The sequence below is a fragment of the Adiantum capillus-veneris genome, chromosome 12, assembly GCF_014529385.1.
Source record: "Adiantum capillus-veneris isolate H3 chromosome 12, ASM1452938v2, whole genome shotgun sequence".
Taxonomy (NCBI): Eukaryota; Viridiplantae; Streptophyta; class Polypodiopsida; order Polypodiales; family Pteridaceae; genus Adiantum; species Adiantum capillus-veneris.
In genome coordinates, this window is record NC_140942.1 from 132,610,604 (window position 1) to 132,626,664 (window position 16,061).

The window sequence follows — 16,061 nt, forward strand, 5'->3', positions numbered from 1 at the left end:
ATGACTAGGCCCTTTGATAACCCATTAATCTCATACACAAGAGCTTTATAAAACCAAAAGACCAAAATCATCTACTCTCACAAAGATCAGAGGCCTAGGAAAAGCAGACAGAAGAGCTCAATTACTTCAAAACAAGAGCAACCAGCTAGCTATTGAGAAAGCCAAGTGAGCAGCTTGTGCACTTACAACTCATAGCAGCATTTACATGACTTTCATCAAGCAACAGAAACCTTCTTGCAGGCAAAACATCATGAGCCACCATTAGTTCCAAGAGGATCTCAAGACGTGCTTCTTGCCTCCAAAGTTCCTGGAGAGATTGAAAGAGGACTTTCGACCTTTGTCTCAACAAGGTAAGCCTATTATGCCGTAGATCACACATCATCCAAAACGCTACAACCATAATACTAAACTCAACAATACATCCCATAAGGACTGGAGTCTGATATGCAACAAATTGGAATGGAAGGGAATATGAACTATAATGGGCCCTCAATAAGTTGACAAAAACAATAGCTTTATGCGAGTGTGATGTGTCCAGATAAAAACAAAGGGCGGATGACATTCGATTGTACAAACCCTCAGATATTACACAAAAACACAATCATCATCGACACCTGCCGGTAGCAAAGGAGAGAGGTCCCTTGGATAAGCATGAGATAGAGGGCTCCTGATGTACATGAATCTGATTGCGACGAGCACGAATATTAGAAACCACGGAACTCTTACAAAATTTGTCCCCCTCTACCAAATGTGCGCAAACAAACTTGCACAGAAAAAATTGATGTGCGTTGCATTGGCTCCTTTTTGGCTTGCTTTTCCTCTTTAAATTACACAAGATGTCCCTTTTTGTGCCAGTTTATGAGAGAGCATTCTCAACAATTTCTTACCCATGAGTGGGCTTGCACTCTCTGAGACCTGCCCTTCCCCACAGCTGCAAATACAAATCACAAGAGTAAGCTCCAGTGCTCGCTCCTGGGTGCGAGATTAAATTACTTCATTCTTACCATTCTAAATGGCATGTTCGGTGAACTACTCCATCAGATCATCCTCAGTTCATATTCCCCAGCTGTTGTAATATATCGTACCCATGGCAAAGCCTGGTAACCACTCTTCTCAATAATCTTCAGATAGCGAACCTGCAAAGATATGGAGCCTGTTAAAAAAGTATAGCTTTGACATGCATTGGCGTATAGACATATCTTATATAGGCAGGAATATTGAAATGTTGGAGGCCTCATCCTGATGGCTTTTAGGAGAAGAGTACCAATTTGGAGTTGGTCAATCTTTGGCAGACCTTAAAAATCCTAATCACAGCAAAACGTTTCAATCTCCCGATAACCGAGAGAAAAGAATATACCTAGATGAATCCAGGATAAGCAAAGATTCACCCTTAAAGAAAAGTGCAAGGTATAGACCCATGGTAGTCACCCACAAGACAGATAACCATCTCGGTTAGAACAAAAAGAGAGGCCAATGCAAACCCATAAAAGCCGAGGGCAGCTGAAGTTGACTGCACGAAAAGAAGAGAGGCGCGGGAGACATGGAGCCGAAATTAGCAATGCGCGAGGCAGAGAGCCAAAAAACATGCGCCAAAAATAACACACCTCTTATATAAAGGGGCAGAGAGCAAGTGCAAAAGAAAAAGTGAGAGATCTCTGCAGAGAACTGATACGCGGTGGCAAGAACACATCGAGCCGGAAATCCTGCCTTCTTCTCCCCCCACGAATCCCTCGACGTGACTGACAGTTGACTTAGGCATAGTCCTTGCCATTCCTTTGCAATGAGGCTACGAATTCCACCCTTGAAAACTAAAATGTTTCACCCTTGATCAAGTTAACAACCAAAATGGCTATTTTCTATGCGCTAAAATGTATGTGTGTAGTGAGACATCCCATGTTCACCATGAAATGTTTCATGAGGTGAAAATTTTCATGCTTCAATAGAAGCAACATGCCTTGCCATGTTGAGATTGACGCCCAAAGTCCCGACAGCATCAAACTATAGAATTGGTCTCAATGGTCTCACACAATCTCTAGCTTGCTCGCGTCCAGGCCCAAAACTTGCTCTTCATACAGGTACGCTCTTGAAACATGCCGTGCACCCGTATGAATTCTTGACACTGGACTTTTCCATGCTGTGAAAGCAGTAGTCAGGAGAGAGAATCTTTAGAAAGTCAGCTCAAAAGGCATGAACAAGATGTTGTGTTCATGAATCTTAGTCTGACAATTGTAGTAACCGTGGCAACGATGTTACCTCCTTGACTTTGAAAACTGGCATGCTTCCTATCCACTCCCTTCTTTTCTCACAGCATACTAACGTTAACGATGCTCTCTACGCACCCGTCATACCATTAGCACCACGACACTCATACCCTTAAGCTCCAATATCAACATGTCCATGAAGCACTGCTCTTATTTCCCTTAGTGCAATCGGAACCCCTAAAAACATCCCCAGTTTTGTCACAACATACTGGGACTAATGATGCTCTCTAAGCACCCTTAGTACCTTTGCACCACAATAATCGCACCCTTGAGCACTACTCTTGTTTCTCTTACTGAAATGACTGGTATTTGTCACCCAATATAAGTGCATTTGTGAATATATCAAGATTTTACCATAAAGCACTGGCAAACAATACGTTTTACTATCTGTAAAATTCCCAATAGAAGTTGGGTTTACCTGGATGCCTGATACTGTAAAGTAAGGAATCTCAAACTTGACACGGATAGGTGGATGCTTTTCTGGAGTTGATTCTTCCGCAGTAATGCTAGGAAGGTGGAATTGAGCTCTCAACATATAATCCTGCACCCACAACAAAAGGTTCACCTCTATCAAATTCTCCATGAGATTATTCATTTTGCCCTATGCAGAGCGTAGATTGCAAGGTCCAAATCCCTCCTCAAGCCTACCTTCCCTCCAGGAAAAGACTTGATCTTCCACAACAATGCCTCCCTTTCTGGAGCATACACAGCTGAACCCATGGAGGTACGAACAGTGGGAGTTGTCGCATCTGAAGATACCGGAAGTTCGATTTCCACATTAGTAGCTGTACTGAAGGCCAAAGAACATCATTATTAGATTTATGATGGCATGATCCTGCACCTTCTAAGCTTACAATTTCAAAACCATGCACCAACACTATTGCAACAAGAACTATCCAAAATCAAGTTCAAAGATGGGGAAAAACTACCCTTTTTAACCCCAACAGAAAACGTCAAAATTAGAAGACCTTCACCTGCGTTCTTTAAACTGGCTGCGAGCCTTCACTGTATACTCCACACGACTCCTTGAGTGGCGTTCAACTTGAGCCTCCACCCAGATAAGCGGCTTAACCTGTGCTCCATGACATGGAGAACATATTACCACTTGGCATTGTTAAATTCACTCATCTGACCCTGTATGCCTCAAGGTTTCAAATGTACAAATTACCTGAGTGCTCAATCGATATGTCATCAAATCAAACGCTCCATCTGGAGGGATAAACGAAATTGTTCGATCATTTTCAAAGCGAGCCAGCCTCACACACCTGTAAGGAGCATAAAAGGACTAATTGTTTGCCAGATGTGAACACAGTAGTAGCCTCATAATTAGCTATCAGGCTCTAAACATACTGGTGAAACTTGATGTCATCAAGGTCAATTGCTTTCCCTTTCGTGGCTCGGCCTTGTGCCTCCAGTAGCACTCTATCATTAAGACCTAGCTTACACTCGGGCATCCCACTGGTAGAGCACAGAAAAGAGAACTAAATTAAGGGTGTTAGCCATTGAAATCAAGAAATTTCTTATTTACCTGAGGTAAGTCCGCATCTTCAGAGCACCCACTACATCAGACCTAACAACTTGACCATTGCTATTTACCAAAATGTTCACACTTTCAACCACATCTAAGAAAACCTGGAACAAAAAAAAGACCATTGCCCATCATTTGCACCATAACAGTGATCACAAACAACAGGCTGCCATTGGTACCTCGTTCTTCTTGTATCGGATTCCTTCACTTCTCCAAGAGACAGCATTTGTAACAGCCATAGGAGGCCGCTGTGTGACTTCCATTCTGTACGCATCTGTCTTGATGAATTCACTCAAAATCTTGGCTTCCGTATATTGCGGATAACCAAAATCCATTATTTCATCAAGCAGTTCATACTGTACAATATAATATTTCTATGAGAACCTTATTGACTATCAAGTTGAGTGCACCAACACCAAGGAAACGGTACAACGAAAAATGTGCTGGGGTAAGTGAAGCCTCACCACAACAACGAAGTTGTCCCGTAAAGACTCTTCTTCAAGCTCCTCAAAATAATGCTTGAAAACCTGCATTGTAAAACGATGTCACTAACTGCACATACAACCACTGGTACTTGGTGACTTAAAAACTTACATCAATTACTCGGTGCAGAAAGAGTAACATGCTTGCCGCATTGCAATTCTGCCTTGCCGCAGTCAATACATAGACATTGTTGTATTGAACAAACATAAATGTCACACCATCATCAAAGACCACTGGATCGTGGGAGCTTGGATCACCCTGAAGAAAACATTGATCCATAAGATAATTGTTCCATCTTAAACCAAAGAAAAACAGAAACCTGGTAAAAAGTAAACATGGTAAAGAGGAAACTGTTTAAAGGCAAGTCTTTGAAAGGATTTTCATGAAATCCAATTTTGCACGACCAATATGGAACATATGAATTGTTTCTTATCCTTGCATAAGTTTCCTACATAAACCGTACAGGCTTCTTTGCAATAAATGCCACCGGGAGCTCCACAACTCCTCTTAGAGAACTTTTGCACGAAAATCTATGCAGCATTATGCTACCACCCTACAATAAATGGGCTTTGCTACAATGGCCATATCTCAATTACTTTCTTTTTTTTTTAACTATTTGCTAAGAAAGAGAACTGTGAATGCCATTTTTTGTTGCCAGCTGACCCCAATAGAATGGTGCCCCACATGATTCCGCTCATAAACATAAACATGGACTGAATTGACTGAAACACCATGCCGTTGCATCTTCACCACATTTGTAATAATATGCCAGACAGATGCTGTCATCAGATGAATCACCCACTATTTTGATGCAAGCCTTGCTCAAAAATTCAATCAAGAAAACAATGAATCTAGAATGAAGAGATCCCTTTTATGAAAACAAGTTCCGGGGATCTGGTTGTTTATACATCGCTCTTAGCTCGATGCCAATTCTTTAATATGGAACCCACATTAATGAAGCACCAAACCTCATCATGTAACTAATAGCCTAAAGTAGGACAAAGCAGGAACAAAGCTTTCCTTCTTTACAAAGAGATACGCCATAAGATGTCACAAGACATGCACCACGTGCCAATAGAAAAGAACAGACTGAACAGACTTTTAGCACTTCATTAACAACTGAACTGAGAGAGAGAGAGAGAGACGACACGGAGTGGCGGGATTCCACCCCAGAGAATATTGGCCCCAAACCTTGGCGCCCATTTCGGTATTTCTTTATATTGCATCAACAAGTACAAGCCGGTACTCGAGACTCTGCACCTTCGCCAGGAAGCATGCCAGAGAATGAGCCCTAACCTCATATTTGAAGGCCCTTGGCCTAAAAAGCAATTACAAAGAAAAGCCTTCAAAACTCAAAAGCTTCTGGTTCCAAAAGCAATGCCAAAAGCTGCCAGCGTAATTTATGAAAATCCGTACAGCCTGCCACGTCGTCAGCCAGCGCAAAACGCGAAAATCCGTACAGCATGCCACGTCATCAGCCAACGTGAGTCCCGCTTTATTTTAATTCTTTGTCACTTGGAGCCCCATCGGACGGGGTCCCCATAAGTTGGTAGGACTTCTTCTTCTTCTGTTACTTGTTATTCTTAAGGTTTAGGCCCCTCGGCTGGCATCTGTAAGTTGGCTCCATTCTTTAGGCTTTGACACGTCAACAGTTTGTGACATCTCCCCTTCTTGAAAGAGAGTAATCGTCCGCGATTACAGCATATCTGCAAAACAACTCAAGTTAGCTCAAAAAAAGAAAAAATCCGAGGGACATTTCGAGGGACAATCAGTTTTCTCTTTTTGTTAAGGAGCTAGCTTCTCCTTTTGGCTCTTTTTATCAAGAAGTTAGCTTCTCCTTTCGTCCAGATCGGAACTTTTGATATTCCGGCGTAGTAAAATTAGCCATCACACCCAAACCGTACTGATCGTCCACGGGTGTCTTGATGCACTAAAATTACATACCCGCAATCTCATCCAATTAGGAATATTCAATAATTGGCACATCACAATGCAACACAAATGCTTACATATGCATGTTACAAGACACAACAAGCAGCGCCGCTGAGCACTCCCCTGCGACAAACGGTCTGCGGTATGAAGCTACTCAACGACTACCTCGTCACTCCCCTCACAAATAACCTAAAAAGATCCGGGCCATGAGCTCAGAGGACTGTACAACCAAACGCTCCCCAGACCGCAGTCTGTGTCGCTTGGAGGTTCAAGCATACAACCAAACGCTCCCCAAGCATCGGCCTGCGTCGTTCGGAGGTTTTCTAGCATACAACAGAACGCTCCGCTGGCATCGGCCTGCGTCGTTCCGAGGTTCAAACAATACCAAAACAGTATTTCTCACTTCTTCACCCGGGAGTAAAATCACCAATTATTGAAACCAATATTAAAACCAGAGTCAAACAATCCAAATCGGCACCAAGACAAGTTTAAAACAGATAGCATCCATTTCAAACAAATTTCAAACTATACTTTCTCAAACAATGTTCAAAAGTATCTAACTAGAAAACAAGTAGAGAGGTCATTCAGGGTTTTGTTCGGACAACCGAACTTTGAGGACAACGGGTTTGCCCTTCTGCATCACGGTGATGGTTCGGTTCCGGACCTGGAGAGTTGCATCATTCTTGTCGTGCCAAGGCATGCCCAAGAGAACATCGCAATTGACCAACTTCATAATGTGGAAATCGGCTTTTCCATGATAATCTTGTAGTCACTGGAAGTGCACCAATGAGCGGTATCACTTTCTGAGTTTGCCCCGTGGCTAGCTCAGCTTCAATTTCTCAACCCTCTGCATCATAATCAAAGTGCATCTGCTTTAAGAATTCTGGATGGATGAAGTTCTCCATAGCTCCGGTGACTTTTTCATAACCTCTGCATAATTCATTAAAACTCTCAAGGTGTATACCATAAATATCGGGTACTAGTCCAACAGCAGGTCTAGCATTCTTGGCCGGAGGTGGCCCTGGGATCTGTCTGTCGTGGGAGCAGAAGGTTGCATTGAGGACGTCAAGGCTCGCTCAGGACATGTATTGAACGTATGCCCTGTTTGGAAACATTCAAAGCATCAGCCTTCTTGTAACAAGGCGTCTCGTTGACGTTGTGTCAGACGAGGCCGTTGAGGTTGGTTTTCACGGGATTCCCGAGAATTTGTTCGTTATTGCCGGGAGTTGTGGTTAGTGGCCAGAGGTTCTTCTGTGGTAAACTCCAACTTTCCTTTCATAAGCTTGTAGCCGACCGCGGCATGGTCCATAAGCTCCTGCATGGTAGAGACTTGCTTGGAGAGACAATATTCCTGCAATGGTGATGGTAGTCCAATGGTGTAGCGCTCACACTGGTCCTCCAAGGGAATGAACTTAAAGAAGGACACCTGAAGGTACACGTCGAGAAACATTTGGTTGTAGTCGTCCATGGTTTCGGTGGCAAGCATTTTCAAGTTGCATTACTCTGCCAAAATCCGAACTTCAAACATCGAAGTCATGTAACAACGTGCAGAAACTGTCTTGAAAGCTTGCCAGGTCCTTGGAGCTTGCGGTTGTGTCGCGATTGAACTCCACCATTGCATAGCATTATCTTTAAGAAATCCCGCTGCTCGAGAAATCTTGGATTCTTCTGTATAGTTCCCCAAAGCATAGATGTTGTCGAATTGCTGTAAGAACTGCAATGCTTTCTTGCGATCTTTCACCTCGGAAAAAGTGAAAAATTTGACTGTCGTGCCACCATCTTTGAAATCTTTGGGTTGGTTAGGCGCATATCCCGAGTATGGATAATAAGGGTATCCATATGGGCTCCAACCATTGTAGCCTGGTGGCGGTGGTGGTGGAGGTGGGGGCAATGGCAATGGCAAAGGCAATTGCACTGGATCAGGGTCAGATGGCTACACCATATTCCTGAAGACTCCCCCGATCGGAACAGACAGCTGAGAAGGTTGCCGGTTGGAAGCTCTCCTACTTTCTGGTGTCGAAGGAGGAGGTACCACCTGGGGCATCAAAGGGGGTAACATGTAGCTCAAAAATTGTTGAAAACTTTGCAGCATCGAAAGATTCTGTTGAGGATGCCGCGAAAGAATGTCGCGAAGCTCGTTGAGCAAAAACTGCAAATATTCAGCTGAATCCATGAATTCCAAGTCTTGGGTTCTTTATGGCGTATGCCCTGTAAGACACAGCAATGAAGACGGGAGCGCGCCCGATGCGCGATGAAGTAAGGGTGGGAGTGGCTAATAAGTCCGAATTGGAGGACGAAGATACCTCGAATAAATTTCCAAAAGCTCTGTCTGCTCTTTTGTAGGACCAGTATGCTTTCAAAAAAGCATACGCTTGATACTCTGATACCACTATCACAAGGAGGGCACCACGTGCCAATAGAAAAGAACAGACTGTACAGACTTTTAGCACTTCATTAACAACTGAACTGAGAGAGAGAGAGACGACACGCGACACGGAGTGGCGGAATTCCATCCCAAAGAGTATTGGCCCCAAACCTTGGCGCCCCTTTCGGTATTTCTTTATATTGCATCAACACACTACAAGCCGGTACTCGAGACTCTGCACCTTCGCCAGGAAGCATGCCAGAGAATGAGCCCTAACCTCATATTTAAAGGCCCTTGGCCTAAAAAGCAATTACAGTGAAAAGCCTTCAAAACTCAAAAGCTTCTGGTCCCAAAAGCAATGCCAAAAGCTGCCAGCATAATTTATGGAAATCCGTACAGCCTACCACGTCATCAGCCAGCGCAAAACGCAGAAATCCGTACAGCATGCCACATCATTAGCCAGCGTGATTTTCGAAAATCTGCCACATCATCAGCCAGCTTCGCGATTTCTTGTGTGTGTGTGTGAGTCCTGCGTTATTTTAATTCTTTATGTCACTTGGGGCCCCATTGGACAGGATCCCCAGAAGTTGGTAGGACTTCTTCTTCTTCTGCTACTTGTTATTCTTAGGGTTTAGGCCCCTCGGCCGGCATCTGTAAGTTGGCTCCATTCTTTAGGCTTTGACACGTCAACAGTTTGTGACATAAGAAGGACAAAGCGTGGCGGGTTTTAAGCTAAGGGCTTCGACGTCTAGACCTAAGACGCAACAGATCACTACAAACGTCCGACAAGTCACTAACTCTCTCCCTAGAAAGGTGGCCCATGCCAATCTCTATGTCATGGCAACTCACGTCCTCTGTCTAAGCGTGCTGATTTTCTCTCACTAAACCTGGATTTCTGTTTTCTCTTTCTAAAATAGTTCTAAAAGAGCAATTTTCTCTCAAATACAGCCAGAGACTGTTTTCTCTCTCCTGGCAGAATTTTCTTCCTAGAATCTGCTGTTTTTCTCTCTCTAAAATTCTGGAAGATTGTGTCTGAAACAGAGAGCAGTCTCTTTCTTGACTGAAGGTATGGGAAGAGAGGATTTGCTTTCCTTCCCTGCCCCCCTCCCCAGCTGTGATCTGAGCTTGTCGTGCTCAGAGATTGCTTTTTGCAGATTTCACGCGCGCCGGGGGGGGGGGGATTGGAGGGCAATCACTATGCTATTTGGCCTGCAATTATGACGACACTCTTCCTCTCATACGAGCTTGGAGGCTCTGTTACCAAGAAGTTCAAGAGGCTGGCTAATGCAGACCGCGGTTGGGGCAGTGGGAGGGTGCCAATGCTTGAATCTAGTCATTCAATATCCTCACACTGCATGTACAAAGTGATGATGTGGCATTACTGTACCGGACCGGAGGAGATGAAGTGCCAGCTGAATCAGAGGACACAAGTCTAAGTCCAGGCGCATAGGAATCGCAGGAATTTGGCTTGTTTAAAGCGAGATTCTTAAACCTGAGCAAATCCTCGCACACAAAGCAAGGAAACTGAAAGGAAAGCTGGTCCAGAAACACATGGTCACGTTCGGGAACTATCCTGCCCTTGATCGGAGGAGGACTTGATAGATACTTGTAAGGGGAGGTCACCTCGTGACAATTGAAAAGAACGCACTCAAAACAACTAAACAAATATATATATATATATATACACACACACACACACACACACACACACACACACACACAAAGAGAGAGAGAGAGAGAGAGAGAGAGAGAGATGAAATGAAATATTATATTAACGTCTTCAAAAGGCCAAAATGGCCTATGAGACCAGAGCGTTACAGTGTGGTGGACAAAGTCAGAGTAACAAAAATGAAATGACAAAATGATAAAATATAAATACTATGAAATCCTAAGCTGGTAGGTGTGAACTAAGCAGCTAGCCGGGATAGCTAAATAACAATTCACAAGAGATCTAGCATTGGTTGTTGGCGGATCTCATCAATCTCCTCCATGGTCAGCAGTCTGACCGGGCTTCGTGCATGTTGGGCCAAAGTGATCCGAAACCTCTGATGTAGCCTCCATCGATGCTATGTAGACCTCCACAGTCGTGGGCGTCTAGATCTCCCCAACTCAGTCGCTTGGTCGATCAATGTGCCTTTGGTGTGAGGCAACAAGATCTGCTCTGGTAGTAGCTCCTCCGGGTGTCCAGTGTCTGCTTTAAAGAAGTCTATGATGTGTCTCTGAGACTGGCTGGCCTCTCCTCTCATCGGGCTGTCTGTGCAGCTCGAGCAGAAACAAACCCAAGCATCTCTGATCCTCGTACCTCATGACTTTGGAGAGAGGTCCAAAGCCCTCTTTGAACAAGCAGTGGAAGCGGCCTCGTATCTCGTAGTAGACGGGGCAGTGGCATGTGTAGTGTAACTCTGTCTCAGGCTCCGTGTCACACAAGGGGCATGTCCTGGCCTCTGCTGGTACTCCGCTCCCAATCTCGATCCGCAGCTGGTGTGAAGATGTGCATATCTGGCCAATAGCACACCGTATCCCATGAGACAAGTGGGTGTCCATGTATCTGGGCCTCATCACAAAACCGTCCGTAAGCTGGAGAAGATGCTCTCTGTAGAAAGCCATCTTCGTGGCCAGCTCCTGTGCTGGTTGTATCCATGTCCTTCTGGCGTCTAGCTAAGTCAAGTCCTGGCGGATGAGCTTGGTGATCTCGGACTATGTAAGAGTCAGGGAGGGTGCATCCAGTGAGTACTAGAAGGGGGGCAATCTGTCTATACTGAACCCATGCGCCTGGAACCATGATGTCATCTCCCCATACAAACATGATGTATCTCCCTACATGGCTAACTGTCGAGAGGACTCAAGTGCAAGGCGAGCGTATCTGTCTCTCGGAAGTTCCCACATGCGGTGTATGAAGGAAACAGATCTGGTGAGTGCCTCAACCACTAGTGGGGGGTCAGCTAGCTCTGCTCGGATAATGCCATGTGGTACTGAAGCCTTGGCTCTAATAAGCCATGAGATCATAGAGACTAGGGGCTTCTCCATGTCCCCCCATCCATCAATGCGACCTGTCCTCCTGTGACGATCCAATGAAGGCCCCCAGATCTCAGCTCCATAGAGCAGTGCAGAAGCCACCAAAGTGTCAAAGAGCTAGTGCTTCGTCCGAGGCTCCTGAAATTGAACCTGTAGACACATCCTCTCCAATCTTCCCAATGCCGAACGGGCTCTGATCAATCTAGTCTCTGCTGCTCTCCTCAATGAAAATGTTGGTCCACTAAAAACCACTCCAAGGTAAGTGTAAGCATCTGTATACTCCACCGTCTCCTCGCCGTATGTGAATGCGGGCGCTGACCTCCTGATTCATTGTGGGGTGGTATTAAATACCATGACCTTGGTTTTACCAAGGTTGACAGACAAACCACTTTCATGGGCAAACCAATGCAAAGCATCCAAATGACGTTGCATCCCCTCTGGAGAGTCGGAGATCAATACAATATCATCAGCATATAACAACAGCGGAATCCATGTCCCTGCCATCGGTGCACCTCTATCCCCATCTCTCTCAATGTAGTCAGAAACCTCATCCACATACATACCAAATAGAGTAGGAGAGAGCGGGCAGCCCTGCTTCACCCATAGTGGAGTGGATAGACCCTCTGAGGTGCGTACATGCCCTACTACTGATCTGTACAATGCCATGATCCCCCAAACGAGCTTTGTGGGTACTCCCATCTCCTGTAATCGTCGCATCAATCTAGCTCTAGGTACTCTGTCAAATGCTTTGCGGAAGTCCACAAAGCTACAATAGATCCGTCTCCCACGGGATCTACCCTCCTCGATGATGGCCCTGAGTGTCAAGATATGGTAGAGTAGAAAAGCCTCTCATGAACCCTGCCTGCCCAGCTGCAGGCATTCCCTCTCTCTCTTCCCATCTACTCAGCTGTTGCTCAAAAATGGATGCGTACAACCGTGCCAATGTGTGTCCAATCATGATAGTGCGATATTTCCTAGGCTCCATAGGGTCTCCTGAGTTGAAGATAGGTACAATCGTAGATAGGCTCCAAGTATCAAGCTAGCCCTCACACATAGCACGGTTAAACATGACTGCTAGAAGCTCTGCTAGTAGATCTCTCTTCTTCACCATCTCAGCGGTGAAAAAAGCACATGTGTGTGGGCATGGATCGGGGGGGTCAGGAAGGGGAGGCTGTCCAGAAACTGTGTACAAAGATGATGCGTACTGACCCCAAGTCTCTGTAGAGGTAATGGCCGAGAGGGGGCGGGGGGGGAGAGGGGAGCTCATGAAAGAGCCGCCATGCCTCACATGAGTCCTGACTCAAGAATAGCTCGTAGAGATCCTGCTCTAGTCGGGCCAAAAATGCCCTCTTCTTCCGCCGCATTAGGCTCGGAAGTCAATCTATGACTGTCTGTGAGTGGTGTTCCCCAAAAGCACAGCTCTAGTCTGGCGGCATTCCTCATCATACCAGCTATTCTAAGGCATGCTCCCAGAACGGCGTCTATGCTCAGGCTGGGTGTGTGGGTATGCCTCTACTGCTACCTCATGTAATGTATGTGTCAGTATAGTAGTAAGCTCCTCCAGAGGTCGCCCTGGCTCCTCAGTGCATAGGCAAACGTACGTCACAAGACGGGCACCACGTGCCAATAGAAAAGAACAGACTGAACAGACTTTTAGCACTTCATTAACAATTGAAGAGAGAGAGAGAGAGAGAGAGAGAGAGAGAGAGAGAGAGAGAGACGACACGCGACACGGAGTGGCGGAATTCCACCCCAGAGAGTATTGGCCCCAAACTTTGGCACCCCTTTCGGTATTTCTTTATATTGCATCAACCTCATATTTAAAGGCCCTAGGCCCCAAAAGCAGTTTACAATAAAAAGCCTTCAAACTCAAAAGCATCTGTTCCAAAAGCAAAGCCAAAAAGCTGTCAGCGTAATTTACGAAAATCCGTACAGCCTGCCACGTCATCAGCCAGCGCAAAACGAAGAAATCCATACAGCCTGTCACATCATCATGCCATCGCAATTTTCGAAAATCTACCACTTCATCAACAGCTACGCAATTTTCAGAAATCTGTTGCTGCTTCTACTTCTTCTAGGGTTTAAGCCCCTCGGTCGTTAGCTCCGTTCTTCAGTAGGTCGACACGTCAGCAGTTTGTTGCATCTCCCCTTCTTGAAAGAGAGTAATCGTCCGCGATTACAGCATATGTGCAAAACAACTCAAGTTAGCTCCAAAAAAAATCAGAGGGACATTTCGAGGGACATTCAATTTGCTCTTTTTGTTAAGGAGTTAGCTTCTCCTTTCGACTCTTTTGATCAAGGAGTTAGCTTCTCCTCTCGTCCAAATCGGAACTCTTGATATTCCGACATAGGAAAATTAGCCATCAAACCCAAACCGTACTGATCTGCCACGGGTGTCTTGATGCACTAAAATCACATACCAAGGCAATCTCATCCAATTAGGAATATTCACTAGTTGGCACATCACAATGCAACACAAATGCTCACATATGCATGTTACAAGAAGACAGAAAAATAAAGCCGCCGATGAACACTCCCCCGCAAATAACCATCCAGGTCCGGGCCATGAGCTGTTCAACGAACCCCTCATCACTCCTCCCGCAAATAACCTAAAAAGATCTAGGCCATGAGATATAGAGGCCTTTTACAACCAAACGCCCCCCAGACCGCAACCTGCGTCGTTTGGAGGTGCTGAGAGTAACCACTACTCAGACTTCTTAATACTCCCCCCGTAAATAACCATGCAGGTCCGAGCCATGAGTAACAACAACAATACTCCCCCCCGTAAATAACCACAAGGGTCCGGGCCATGAGTAAAAACAACACTTTTCAATCATTCAATACTCCCCCCGCAAATAACCACAAGGGTCCGGGCCACGAGTATGAACAAGCATTCTCAAACATAATTTCTCACCCTCCACCCGGGAGTAAAATCACCAATCAATGAAACCAGTATTAAAACCAAAGTCAAACATTTCAAAACGGCACCAAAACAAGTTCAAAACAGATACCATCCATTTCAAACAAATTTCAAACAGGATCAACAAATAAGTTCTCAAACAGAACTCAAACAAAATTCAAACTTAAAAAGCAATGTCGACATCAACCGAGCTCGAACAGTCGGCTGACTTTCCATCCCGAAACCTGCACCAAAAATTAGGGTTAGGTTCCTTCCATGAGGTCCTAGCCGAGCACAACATGGTCCATCAGCTCTTGGACAGAGTGTTTTTGTTGGCGGCGATGGTAGTCCCAAGATAACAATCGCACTGGATCTCCAAATTCATCTGCTCGTGAAGAGACATCTAATGAGAGATGTTGAGAAATTTCAAGTTATAATCTGCTAGGGTTTCCATGGCAAGCATTTCAAGATACCCCACTCTACCAGAAGTTGCACTCCGAAGGAAGATGTCAGAAACCATATAACTTCGGGCAAAATTTTCTTGAAAGCTTGCCAAGTACTTGGAGTATGCTGCTTCGTAGCTATCAACATCAACATAGCACAGCCTCTGAAAAAAGCACTACCTCGAAACAAATCTTGGATCCTTCTCTTGTAAGTGATCTTTATGGCTTATATATATGCTCGTCATGCCAGATGCCCACCATAGTGTAATCACATCTGTCAAAACGCGTATTCAAACCATTTATACGAGAGGGTTCCAAACTAGAAAACCTAATCTAATGGACTTGTCCGAACATGCAGGTCATGCAAACAGTCTCACAAAATTGCCGGTACTAATCCTCCTAGGCCTATCTAGAAAGAAGGGGAATACTGGATCTAGAGGTCGATGAAGTATGTTCACGTGGCACACAGAACCATGTGCACGTGACAGAAAACGAAGGACAAGTGCCCTTTCTTTCGAGGTTCCCCCTTGTTCCCACTTTTTGTTGTCCACTCTCCAAGCTCTTGAGTGCACCGCTCACATGTAGAGAGCGTACACGTCTTCTTTGCTCCTCTTCTAGTGTGAGGTTGATAATAGTGGGTGTGGATGTTGTTTCCTTACTTTTCCCTTTCTTGGCAACCTCAATTTATTTCTGAGCCTCATCTCTTTGTGATAACGTAGGTCGTCATTTCTTTATGTTGTTCTTCCCCCTCTTTGATGATTCGCACTTGCTCTTTAATTGTGTTAAGTTCTTCTATTACAGAGGGTTGCAATTCTCCCTCTTCAAGCGTGTTTCGTGATCGTGCCTCAACGAGCTCCTTCTTGAGTGACACAATCTCTTCGTCTTGGGCCGTCACACGATCTCCCATTGCAGGGATCTTGCTTTCTTGGGCCAAAACGCGATCTTCGAGCAGTTTAATAGGTGGCGGTTGATCTTGTTAATGGTCTCGACCATTTCTTCTTTGCACTTTTGGACTGCATCTTCTAAGGGGTCGGGCTTGTCATTCTGCTTCCTCATGTTTGGTCGTTGCTGACAAACGAGACGAAATTTTGTGGCGGAAGGAGACCTACACGCACCTCAGCTTCCACATTATGCA

At 45.1% G+C, this 16,061-nt stretch overlaps 1 protein-coding gene across 1 annotated transcript in view; it reads right to left on the reverse strand.

The window, feature by feature from the left end:
• Window positions 1–467: 467 nt before the first annotated feature.
• The window catches only part of LOC147446527 (AP-1 complex subunit mu-2), a 40,659-nt gene continuing 25,065 nt past the window's right edge, over window positions 468–16,061 (reverse strand). The window contains exons 3-13 of the mRNA XM_086525748.1: window positions 4,384–4,530; window positions 4,254–4,316; window positions 3,969–4,145; window positions 3,790–3,893; window positions 3,612–3,719; window positions 3,430–3,526; window positions 3,236–3,333; window positions 2,910–3,051; window positions 2,680–2,802; window positions 1,005–1,136; window positions 468–931 (exon numbers count right to left, since the gene is read on the reverse strand). Of these exons, the coding sequence (XP_086381874.1) occupies window positions 1,038–1,136; window positions 2,680–2,802; window positions 2,910–3,051; window positions 3,236–3,333; window positions 3,430–3,526; window positions 3,612–3,719; window positions 3,790–3,893; window positions 3,969–4,145; window positions 4,254–4,316; window positions 4,384–4,530 (1,158 nt within the window). The 3' untranslated portion in view covers window positions 468–931; window positions 1,005–1,037. The remainder of the gene's footprint in view (window positions 932–1,004; window positions 1,137–2,679; window positions 2,803–2,909; window positions 3,052–3,235; window positions 3,334–3,429; window positions 3,527–3,611; window positions 3,720–3,789; window positions 3,894–3,968; window positions 4,146–4,253; window positions 4,317–4,383; window positions 4,531–16,061) is intronic.